This window comes from Syngnathus leptorhynchus, chromosome 16 (genome assembly GCF_054491065.1).
Source record: "Syngnathus leptorhynchus isolate UIUO chromosome 16, UIUO_Slep, whole genome shotgun sequence".
Taxonomy (NCBI): Eukaryota; Metazoa; Chordata; class Actinopteri; order Syngnathiformes; family Syngnathidae; genus Syngnathus; species Syngnathus leptorhynchus.
The window spans coordinates 2180044-2192860 of record NC_141210.1 but is presented as its reverse complement, the minus strand read 5'-3'; the positions used below and the strand labels follow the sequence as shown (position 1 = coordinate 2192860).

General features: G+C 40.2%; 3 protein-coding genes across 8 annotated transcripts in view; 1 reads left to right on the top strand and 2 right to left on the bottom strand.

Annotated features, from left to right (window-relative positions):
* Positions 1–12817, top strand: part of plppr2a (phospholipid phosphatase related 2a) — a 52785-nt gene that overhangs the window by 15853 nt on the left and 24115 nt on the right. The gene's annotated exons all lie outside the window — the stretch shown is intronic.
* Positions 186–2742, bottom strand: nfil3-6 (nuclear factor, interleukin 3 regulated, member 6). The gene is made up of 2 exons (XM_085933992.1): positions 2576–2742; positions 186–1952 (listed from the first exon to the last, which is right to left on the bottom strand). Exon 2 carries the CDS (start codon positions 1908–1910, stop codon positions 789–791), a length of 1122 nt encoding a protein of 373 aa, XP_085790118.1. The 5' UTR covers positions 1911–1952; positions 2576–2742; the 3' UTR covers positions 186–788.
* LOC147043981 (uncharacterized) lies at positions 9601–12766 on the bottom strand. The gene is made up of 3 exons (XM_085934526.1): positions 10864–12766; positions 10099–10184; positions 9601–9776 (listed from the first exon to the last, which is right to left on the bottom strand). The coding sequence occupies exons 1-3, from the start codon at positions 12761–12763 to the stop codon at positions 9678–9680; spliced, it is 2085 nt and encodes a 694-aa protein (XP_085790652.1). The 5' UTR covers positions 12764–12766; the 3' UTR covers positions 9601–9677.

Below are 12817 nucleotides of genomic sequence, written 5' to 3'. Positions count from 1 at the left end.
AATGATATTTTGCTGCCCCCTAGCGGACAACCCCCCCCCAAAAAAACGATTCACCCAAATAACGAGCAGTCTGTTGACCTTGTTGCTCGTGCTGCATGATGAGAAACAAGCAAACATGTTTAAGGGTTCATTTACAAAAAAAAAGAGAATACTTTCAATTTAATATATAATAAACAAAAACACAGTGACTTTATCAAATGTTTATTTCAGTTGAAATAAAAATATACAGACACCAGTCCATTTTCAACCAACAGACATAAACACAAACAACAACAAACACATTGAAGGAAACTTGAGTTTTTATTAGCTCACCTGGATTTGATGTCTACCTGCTACCTTCTTATCTGCTATCTGTTTACAGTGATCTGACTTGTCTCAACAGTACAAATCATTTTGCAATCGCAAAATGTTGTGATGTTATTTGCGATCGTTAGGTGTCACAGTGCCTTGGATTATAGAAATCAATGTACAGTGAATTCCCGCATAGTGGTGGTCCGCATTAGTGAATTCACCTATTTGCAGATATATTTGGGAACTCCATTTGTATAACTTTGCATTCATCATGCGGCATCTATCAGCAATTTTTTTTTCTTTTTGCAATTTCCCAAACCACCACGTTTAACGAGATTCATCGTACATCTGACACAAAATGGAAGCTCCATGCCTGAGGCGTGCAACCTAAACAGTAGACTACAAGAGGAATATATATATATTACTGACATTTATTACAAAATAATTGAAAAGCAAAACACATCACATTGTTAACGATAATTGACAAAAAGTGCTTCTTAGGTGGTGTTGGACATGAGCTGCTCTGTGAAAAGTTTCTTAAGTTGAGCCACCTCCATGCTCAATGAGCTCAGTTGAGACTTCAGGAAGTTGTTCTCATGCTGGTACTTGACCTCTGTGTGTCCTTGAGAAGGAGGCTGCAGGTTGAAGTTTGAGGGGACATGCTGAGGTGACTGTCTCCCCTTCCTGCCCCACGGGCTCGAGTGCCCCTCTCCTATTTCGCCCCTAATTAGTTCTTGGCCTTTGTGGGTATCACGCGGACCTTCTACGGTGGGAGGTGCCGGGCTGCGTCGAGTGCTGCTGGAATCGCTTGCCGTGTCGCTTGTCTCACAGCTGCCGGGGGTCTTGAAACGTAGTTTATGCGGGAGGTTCTTCATAGCCTCGGCTTGGTCCACCCTGTGGTGGACATCGGCAGAGTGGTAGAGGTCCAAGTTCATCTCCTCTGCTCTGTGCGGCGAAGATTTCTCATGGTCACTGAGTCGGTCTTCAAAGTAGACTGGGCTTCCAACACTTGAGCTACCTGGAGTTGAAAAGCCCGAATCTTCTGACAGGTTGCCACCGTCTCTGGAGCCTCGTCGGCTCGGCTGACTCGTCTGGTTGTTGGTGTGCGATGAGGAGTTGAGGAGATAATAATGGGGAGTCACGCTCGAGGGGGTGTGCGGAGGCGCCGCGGAAAGAGGCAAGATGGCCGCATTGGACGGATCTTTCACCATACCAAATCGGAACTTGAGAGCCAACAGCTCGGCCCTGAGCCGAGCGTTCTCCTCCAGCAGGGCCAGCACGCGACTCTCCAAGACCATGTCGTTCACCCGTCGCTTTTCCCGCGAACGCTTCGCCGCCTCGTTGTTCTTCTTCCTTTTGTCCCAGTAGCCTTCGTCTTTCTTTTCAAGCGGGATGAACTCACGCTTGCGTCTGATGCTGGATGAGGGACTTTCTTTACGCTTTACGGCGGTGCCGCGGCCCAGCAGGGATCGGGCCAGCAGGTTGCCGGAGGTCAGGACGGACATGGTATCATCTGCGAAGGCTGGAGGTACTTTCTCTGCTTCTGCTGAGGACTCCAGTGGGTGGAGCATCGCTACACCCTGCTGCACCCTCATTCCCTGGGATACCTCCTCAAACATTGAGAATGGACAACAGCGTTGATGTCGCAGCAACAGTGCCACCTAGTGGTGAGGGAGACACACGGAGGGGATTTAGTGGTTACGCAACTGCCATTACAACAATATTATGTAACTATTACGCTACTCTCGCGAAACTGGAGCAACTTGTTCTGTAATTTGTAATCAATAAGATCTTACGTGACACTAAGACGGTGATGTGGTGCAACTTTTTTTTTTTGGGTGTTATATTGCCCGACATGACTTTGACCTACATTTTCATTTCACATAAACCCATCGCCAGAATACAGCAGCATACTTTTATATACTATAAATAATACTTTAGTCTTTTATTATAGCACAGCGCCCTTTAAATAGACTTAAATTCCACTCTAGGACTATCGACCCACTTCTGACGGGAACACTGATCCCCCCCGCGCACAGTCTGTGTCCTGACGAGAACAGACTAAACCTGCATAAAGCAGCATATTGTCCAAAACTAACATTTTGTACTCAGCAATCCTTTTTTTTTCCTCAGAAAAAAAATGCAACTTAATACCATATTTTTTAAAAAAGAAAAGAAAAATATAGATGAACCCCCGAATAATACATTCAATTCAAATACATCACAATGACTATTAAAGTAATACTGATAATAATAATAATTGTGTAAATGGAATTAATTGTACCTGTGATGGGATTTGGTTGCCGCCGGTTCCCGAAGATGCTCCGTGCGCGTTGCAGATGCTCTGTTAACGTTCCGCGCTGTTCTTCACTCTGCTCGACTGCCGCTTATTTGTAACGCAGAGTTCAGTTTGGGACGGTTTCTATCCTCGGCTGAACCAGCTGGGGCCCGGTTAGTGTGCAAATTGAACATTGAGGGACCGCCTTCTAAAGTGACCACTCTCATAAGCCCCCCCTCCCTCCCCCGCGCCCGCGCCGACGACCGCCCCTGTGCAGAGGAAAACTCCCGACCGACGGTTGCCGCAAATAGCAGATGCCGTCGTCATATGACCTCATCGACTCCTCCCCATCACTGCGTATGCGCGTCATAATGAAGCAATGTTACGCCATTGCAACACAGAGCAGCAGAACCAGCCGACAATACAGAACCAAAAGGAATCTGAGCAGAATTTAGAAAATTGTATAGATGATCCAGATTTGAGGGACATTTTTTGCAAAAGCAGGTTCTCTGTTTGATTTTTTTTTTTTCTCTGAGATATTGTCATTTCATATTTTGCTGCAATTATGTTACAGAAACCTGCAAAACACGTTTTTTTTTTAATGAATCTTGTATTAACATTATTACTGGCTGATATTTGATAAGAGTTAACAGCCTCAAGGTCAAACTGCCAAACAAACCAGTTTGGTTTTCAAAGGATGATTTTTCACTTTCAAGTCAATAAACCACTTGAGCAAGCAAACATGTTTCAGTTTATGGTTGACACTTTGATCCCCAGTCTCCTTCATTGTTTGGCCACCTTGATATCTCGATGAAGACAAAGGCTTTACAATCATTTCCTATAAATGGGACTTTTTTTCTTTTTTAAATAATGACATGCAGTTCCATGTTTGAACATCGTTGTATGGATGGATTGACGTTTAAGGGCACTTAAAGTTTACAGTTCCAGTAACCAAGCATTTTAACATAGAGATAAAATCATGCTGCAAAGCTACATGATTGAATCAATCAAGTACAGAATTTCTTGGCAAATAAGATTGTTTCTTGTAGTAAATAATGCCTTCAGTTTTCTTTGACATTCATTTTTTTCAATAGCAAAGATCATTTCATATTAGTGAAAGAAATTATTCATCATACTGAGTCTGGCTGGGCCCTGAGGACATGTATAAAAATAAAAGTTTGAAAAGTGAGAACAGAAAGTGCTCAGAGCAGTTGGTACAAACTAACAACAGTGAGTTTGTTCAAAGAAATAAAACTAATCAATCAATTGTAAGCATGCAAACATAGAACATGCCAAATCTATCTTTTGATTCATTGATAGTATACATAATACATGTTTTTTTTTGTTTTTTTGTTTTTTTTAAACCGACGTGTTGCTTATTTTCTTCCCTGGGATTTTTAGAAATGATTTCATTACGGGAAGACTGACACTCCACCGAGGCTGAATTTGAAGACTACAAATCATACCGCTTCATTAATGCCTTTATGAAACTATAATGAGCTGTCTGTCTGGCTCGAGGAAGCTCGTTGACTCTGTAAACATCCTGGAGGGTCTCATAAATCTCCAATAAAGTACTACGCAAAATAAGATTGATAAATTCTGATTATACCTTCCAACAATGTCTACTAACAATCATTGAAATGCTCAGAGAGATTATTTTGACCGAATAAGAATGCAGCAGTGTTTTCTCAAGAAACCAAATCTTCGAGGTCAAAGTGACTGTTTGCTTTACGCAACAGGAAGTCAGTTACATCACAGATCTGATTGCCTTATGAAATAAATGCAACACTTGAAGTTCTACTTTCCAAAGCAGCGTTGCTTCAGGCTTCTTTGGAAAAAGGTGTGGAAATTTATGATTTATGTCGTTCTCACAAGATGAGGAAAAATAAAAGCTAACTGTGTAATTATCGACCATGTCATTATTGTATCGATCAAGTATTATGAGGAGGTTGTCATTTCATCATGTTTACATAATGCTTTGATGTTAGGAAGCCTGTCATGTTTTTCTAATGCATCAAAACAAAAAAGTATAAAGTGGGTGAACCTCGTGAGAGAATAAATGTTTGTCAGGTTTAAGCTGAAATTCTTGACATTCAAGCCGGAATGGCTGACCTTGTTTATTTGACCTGTAGGCGGTTAAACTTACAGTCAGGGTGCTGCCTTCACTGAAAAAAAAAAAATGTCAGCCAAGAATTTACAAGAAGGCTGACTTCCTGAAAGCTGTAAACTGACACTTGTGCTAAAAAAAAAAAAAAGAACATCAAGGATTGAATGAGTTGATGAAAGAGTTGGCAAATCACAAATAGCATGCTTCATCTTGCTGTGATAGAAAAAAAAAAAAAATCTGATATTTTTCACAAGACTCATTTTGCAACTCAATAAAAGCAACGCTAGACAAAAAAATAGCCCGTTGTTATTTCGAGGCTATTTTAAAACTTTTACAAGACCGTTTAAGATATGCAAAACATTATAATTACCCTGATATGGCCAAATAATTGGAATAATTAATTTATGACTTGATAAAAGCACTTTAACATAAAATGCGCTCATCATTCATAAGAATCTATGACAAACACTTCACTTTTATACAGATTAAGGATTCCTGTTGTGTTACACAAGGCTGTTACACAACATTGAAAGTGCAAATGACAAAAAACAGCCAGCCAGGTGCCATCGGTTTTCGAGTGGCTTGCTGAAGTTGACAAATAAGGGCACCGTACGTCAAGTGGAGCCTATTTCCACCCCAAAATAGACCGGAAGGGAAGTCATTGGAAAAAGGGCAAAAGGCTAGCTGACATAGTTAGCCGATCAGAGGAAGAAGGTCAGAGCCATTAATCACTTTGAGCTCACTGTCACTGCAGGTACAAAGTGTTCCTGACTAACTGCTGTCTCATTTGTAAACTTCTTCTCGTCTCGCCCTCACACCGCATTTGCTGCGAGAACATAACGTGCTGCAACAACACAGCAGCAAAGCAGACGCCCGGCTTGGCCTACTTTTTTACATGGCGAATAAGGTTACCTAATGTGATCACACCCGAAGGCATCGGTGAGCTGCCGCCAATTGTCTGTTATGTCAGCCACTGACACGATGACATAAAGCAACTTAAGCAACTTTGCGCCACTTCATACCCAAGTGTGACAAAAACATATCGTTTATTTTCTTGCTGAGAGGCAACTGACATCTGAATATTTCCCAGAAACTAATTTTCCACAAACATTCCACAAATTCAGATCCAGAAAACTCATTTATTTGCTTAAAAGAAAGATCTATAAATACAAACAACCATATTTGGTGATTATAATTTGTTGGTGAAAGAACAAAAGTATTGGAATGTTTTTAGACCGAAACACATTTATGTAACGGCGTAGACATAATCTCAAGCCCCCCCCCCCCCCCCCTATTATGCACAGGACAGATGTATTGGTGCAGCTATAAATAGCCCATGACTCATTTGTCGGACTTGGGGTTCAGTTTCATAACAAGGAGAGTGTGAGTGCTGCATGCATTTACTTGTTGCTGGTGGATGCATTTTTGGGTTGGTCAGATAAACCATCATTACATAAACTATAATCATTGCTATTCCATCACACTTTCAATTTTACTGCAGTGCTAATGTGTAGTTTGTTACAGAGACAAACATTGGAAAAGGACAAAAAATAATATATACATATAAGATAGAAGCCAAGAGACTCAGACCTGCTTTCCTCTCAATGATTCTATTCTTAGCCTTTTGAAATACGTCACACTGTTGCCAACGCAACCCGCTTTGGATCTTTTAAGGGAGGGGAGACGGGTTGGGTTATGAAATGCACACAGTGCAAAAAAAAAAAAAAAAAAAGTTCATGCAAGACAACTGAGACACAGTATTGCAGTATATATATATTTTTTTTTAGAGCTGTCAAAAGAAATGATCAGTACATCCTTCTACAATATTGATTTTGTGTCCAACCAGTCACAACAACATGACGTAACTTATTGTCATAATGGACAAATTATAACTAAGTATGATCATAGAAAAATGCATTAGCTAAAAAAAAAAAACCACAACACACTGGCTAATGTGTGGCAAAAGCCATCACCCTATGCTGAAGTAGAAAAAAGAAAATAATTCGACTCTAAAATGTATTTTTTTGGCCCATTATTATGTTTGTTTTGATGACTATGCCCGGTGAAAGTCTCTGAACACAAAAGAGATTTCCTGTTTTATCCACTTTCATGTATTTGTACTGAGAAGAAAGCTAGCTAGTATAAATAAAGGCTTTTATGCCATCAAAACATGTTCTCAAAATTTTGCTCAGAAAACAATTTGAAAAAATTTGCTAATGATAATAACCGGTAAAAAATACAACTAACTTAAGTGAAGGTATTTTTATATATTTTTTAGACTCTGCAAACTGACATCAACGGTAAATGGTTGGCTCTTTAATTTGGGAACAAAAGGTTCATTCAGGCAAGCACGTAACCATCCCCGATTATGTAAAGCATGTTTTGCGGTTGCATAATCCGTTTCTAATAAGAGGGTTTGTGCACATATAGGTGCAACCATTTTCCTTTGGCGTTCATTCCAGCATAACAGTGGCACACAAAACTGGATGTTATATCACATCACGATCACACAATAAAAAGAAAACAATTGATATGCGTGTCCAAACTAGGATCCCTTAAATGACATTCACATGAATCTGCTTGAATTAAAATGAGCATTATGTTCTGGAACCAGTGGCTCTTAACAAGCAGACAAATCTCATGACTTTCTGAAGAACATTATTGTGTGACAAAATGTACGGTTCACATATTAGGTCTTGTTTCACAACACAAGAAGTCTTGATAAAAAAATTCACTGTTTGTTTTGTTTTTGTCAATTAAGGGCAAGTACTGTAATTCCCCGAGGCCCCCGTACAGTCAAATCTTTGACATTTCAAAGAACATTTATTCGAGGCTCAAATCACACAGTTTTGATGGCTCATAATGTGCTTATTATTTCAGGGATTTTCCACATTTATGTAATGCAGAATTTCTGAATTAACTTTATGAGGACATTATTCAAATTATTATTAGCTGTTAAAAATCTTACATATTTATTGAAAATCAAGCACTGTGAATTTTTTTTAAACAAATTTAATTTATGGCAGTTGGCAGCCAAAAGCTAAAATAAAATTATGTCATTAATGATGTGATTCACATTTTTGTAAGAAAGAAGGAATTCCACGACTGAGGAAGAAAACATGTGTGAGAGGGTGTGCACACTTATGCAATGTATCAGTTTGTTCATTTTTATTTTATCAATGTTTTTTTTTCATCACAAAATAGAAAAGGGTGTGTAGACTTTTTTTTTTTATATCCACTGTAGATTCCTGAAGCATTAAAATATTTCTTAGGGCAGCTTCATTTAAATGTCACATTTTATGTAACGCAAGAGACACACCCAAAAACACAACAGCTAATGACAACCACAAGGAAAACAGAATCCAAAAGTAGCTTATCAAAATTGCTAAAAGAACAAACATTGACATTTCAACTCATGAACACAATTCTCTTCACGTTCTTAAGAACATTTGAAACATCTAAAAGTACAGAAAGAACCGATTTCAGATTCCAAGGACAACAATATAGAAAAGCCAAGTGAATACGTATCACCCATTCCTTTCTGTTATCACGCTTACTGTCTGACACATCATTGTTGGATTTTTGCAATCTGATCTCACGGTATGAGACAACCACAGGAAGAAGCCAGAGGGGGGGAGAGAGAGAGAGAGAGAGAGAGAATAGGAGGACTTGTTGTGGACAATGAACAATCAACCAGGACATTTGAGGTCTGTTGACTGTTGTCTTGTGTTCCCGCTGTTCACTTATTCATTACTTTTTAGTGACTTAAGATCCTTGGTATTTACAACATGACCTTCATTAACTCATTGATGCATATAGACGTCAACATTTGATCTGGGCTGCCAGTCAAATACAACTTTGACGTGAATGAACATTTCATATTCCTTCACAGGGATCCCGTTGTTGTCATTCGATAGATATTAGATATTTTGGTCGTGATAAATTCTGACTATAGGAGGAAACGTGGGTGGCGCGGATGAGTCATCTCTCAACTGGGTTTTGAGTTACTGCTTGTGGTGGTACGAGTGAAAAGAAGTGAGTCAGGCTCGATATCTCGCAGTGACGTCAGAGCTTTCTCCTTCACACACACACAAAGCTTTTTGGTATTTGTGCATCCACGGTGTTTATCGTGTTTGGTTACAACATTCTGCGGGGATACTTTTGGAGTGGACGTTGGTTTGACACTGGAGTTGTGATCCACCCTTTAGCACTGGGTGGAAATTCCACAGTCATTTCCCACAAGATGTTAAAGCACACATTTTTTGATAAGTATGATTGACTTTGTGTCTGTTTTGGGGAAACACACTGGATTTATTTATCATTGTAAATTGACTCAGTGTGGCAGGAAAACTTTAAGGACAGTACCACCCACACTCTTGAACAAAATGTTACAGATGTTCTTTCAAGTGGTGTACATGACGGCCTGTTCTTATTTCATAAAGTAAGTGACTCATCATTCGATCATTTACAAAGGTTACATAACTGTTCTGTACATTCTCAGTGCTGCTTCCGGTACGGGACTGCATCTTGCATAAGTTATCATCATCATCATCACTATGCAGTAATATTAAACTGGACATTCCTAACGATCAGTTACATCCCCGACACACCACACACACACACTTTTAATAATTTCATTTACATTCACTCACAGATACAAATGTTTTGAAAAGAAATCTGGTGTTTTGGATTTATTTATATACTTTGGCTTCAATACTTTGAATACTTTGGCTTCAGTGAGAAATCAAGGTCATACTGCCCCCTCTTGGTGAATAATTGGAATGAGAAAATAAAGAGCATAATGACGTTTACTGTGGATGTTGACTATAGAAACAAATTTAAAACTCCCCCCCCCCCCAAAAAAAAGAAAAAATTATAACCGAGCTACAGTCAGTTAGTTGAAGCAAAATATACAAACCAGGTGTGGAACGCGAATACTCAAACAGGATTGAACTACTTAGAATAATCATTTCGATGTTGATATTTGCTCTGTAGGAGTTGTCAGTCCTTTTCTGATGATGACCGTCCGTTGATTTGACCAAACTCCCAGCGTTGCCACAGATTAGACCTTTGATTTCCGCCTCTGTGTACACTCGCCCCCTGTTGTGATGATTCAAGTGGTTCAAATGACTTTTTTTTTTTACCCCTTAACTACTACACAGAGCAAAAACAAATACTGTATTATTAGCTAATCCTTATAATCTGCTGTGAGTGTTGGCATTGCAGGACAACAAATTAATCCAGAGTCACAGCCTGGTGTTTGTAACTATTATTGCCCTTCTTAGCAGCTCCGTGCAAACAGAAACTAACAATGATCATTTGTAGTCTTACCCTCAATTTGATCGTATCCTTAAAATTAAAAATCGAAAAAAATTAAACATGAGAAAAAGAATGAATAAATAAATAATGTGATTCATTTTACCTGTGTATGTTCAAATTTAAGATGCTCTTTTTTGCTGGGTGGTGGCCAGACTCGTTCCAGTTTACCCCGAGACTGTTGCTTTACACCTAAAAGACATGTGGAAAGGAAATGACCATTTCATTCTTCTTTTTCTGTCAGTCTCTGAGACATTGCATTACTGTCACATGTTGCTTAGCCATTTTAACCTTGATTCAACCCCACACAGTAGGCGAGTAGACTCAGAAGCTAAAAATACTAACAACACACTCCCGGACTGATTTAGCAATCCTGTTGTGTCTCTGAGCTCCCCTACAGGGCACCCGCAACACACACTACAATTAGGCTGATGAACTCTAAATAGATTCACGGAATTTATTTCGAAGCAAAGTTCTGGTTTTAAATAAAAATGTCCCTATTTTTTTAATTTATTGAATACAATTTGTAATTTTAGTAATGACACAAAGTCGATTACATTAAATGATGTAGCGGGCCGTATTTGGCCCCCCGGGCCTCGTATTTGACACCTATGGACTAACCGCTTGTGACGGGGTCAGCACAGTCCGATCCTATTCCCTGAATAACGCGCAGTGATGGGAACAGAGAAGGTCACGCATCAAAGTGCCAGACGGGCTATAAGGTCAAGATGTGTTAAGAAATCAAGATCAAAGGTACGGTATATAATGCATCGTTATATCATCCAAAGGTAATCTGCCTCAGTCTAAACAATACAAAAATAAAATCATCTCGCCTTGAAAATTAATTGACCTTCCCGCTCGACGAATTTACCTGGTACGACAGTCGAAGTACGTGTAGGCTTGTCACCTTCCTCTGTACGTTGTTGCTTCTCTCCATACAAGGAATCTCGTTGTCTCCGAAGTTCGTCTTCTCTTGCTTCAGCTTCCCGGATGTCCTCCTCAACCTTTGGCTTTAGGGCCAATGCTGGACGCAACTTGAAGAAAGGATTTTGTCGGAGCACGGGAGCTTCCCGTCCAACCTTTTCCGTCCCTTCAGAGCTGTCATTTTCTACCCTAGAGACATCCGAACTGATGGAGTCCGAACTTCGGCAAAGGCGTACATTTTTATCCTGCTTGGGGTATGGCGATAATCGCGTCCGATCTCGAGATCCCGCACTTGGAATCTTGGAGCACAAATTTTCAGAACTTTTCTTTCTTTCCGAGAGTGAAAACATATCCAAGCTAAGTGTACGTTGGAGCACTGTTGGAGAATCGTGATTTGTCAATGATGTTGAAAGGGCTTTTCGTAATCTTGTTGGACCGTGTGTGTTATCCTGCTGGAAAGCTTCAAACAGCAATTTTGTTTTTTGATGGGTCTCTTTTCTACCAAACTCTTTGGAGACCTCCTCCTGTCCGCTTCCAAGTCTTCTCGGATTCTCCTGACTCGGCACCTTCAGCTGCCATTCATTGTCCTGATCTTGACGTATTTTTGTGGGTGCTACTTTGAAGACGATATTTGTTTTAAAGGGGATTTCCAGTACATCTGGATCACCTGCCAGGTTCAGAATCCCCCCAGACCTCTGCAAGTTTTGTTTCCCTTGAGCATCCTCATGGATTTGCCTTTCCGTGGACGTCTCTGTGACGGAGAAACGGTGACGGACGGATCGAAGGGTAGTTGAAGTGGAAATGGTTTCATTGGAACTGATTGGAATCCAATCTACAGACTCACAACTGAGACTTGGGGTATCATCAGAACAATTTGCTTCTCTTGTGGGAGTACCAAAGTGCTCAGGCTGCTCAAGTATCTTCTCTTTGGTTTCAGTCCCTTGAGTCTTATCTCTTTCCAACAGGCTTGTCTTTGTCTTGATGCTGTGAAATCTGATCTGATCTTTTTGGTCTTCGCCTGTCTGGTCCCCTCCAATTTCTGCTTCAGCCAAAAACTTCTCCTCATGTTCTATCTCATGCCGGACCTCTTGGCACATATCTGCTTCCTGTCGCTGCTGCACTAGTTGCAAACGCTGAAGTAGTCGCTCGCCTTGAAGAATATCTGAAGCTATTCTCCCAAATTCATATTTTGCCTCTTCATTCTGTTTCAGTTTCTTTTCTGTCTTTAAATCACAGAGTGCTCCAGCATTCATGTTTTCCTCCTTTTTTCTAATCTTGTCACCTTTTGTGTCTTCCATAGATTGAGTTAAATCTTCTTGTCGTATTTCATCTCTTACCTTGTCCACAGTGTCTGAAGATGCTAGCTTCGGAAACGTCTCTTTTGTTCCTCCCAATGAACCCCTAGGTATTTGGTCCTCAGCCTTTAGAGTAAGGTCTTTAAACTCCTCAAGAATCTGGGCCGTACCTGCTGACACTTCCTCAGTCTCTTTCTGTGTTACCATTGACTGCCTTTCACTATGTTGCCGGTGTAATCTGATGGGATTAGCTTCAACCTCAGTGTCGTCACCTGCCTCAAACACAAGGGCACTGGAATTACTTGCGGCTAGGTCTTCGTACTTTCCTCCGGGCAGTGGTGGCCCCATGCTTGAAAGAGATTGTTGGAGTGGGATATATTTATAATCTGCACTGTTAATGTTTATTGCGTCATTTTGAACGGCAGTTAGAGGAGGGTCATTGGGGTCATTTAAGGTTTTCTCTCCAGGAATACAGATTTTTTCTGTTTCTTTATTGTCTGCCACCATCTTGGAATCCATCTTCCATAAGTCATCATCTTTCTGAGAGGCCATTGATGTGTCAAGCTTTTGAAATACTCAAGGATCTTCTTGGGTATGGACATGTGT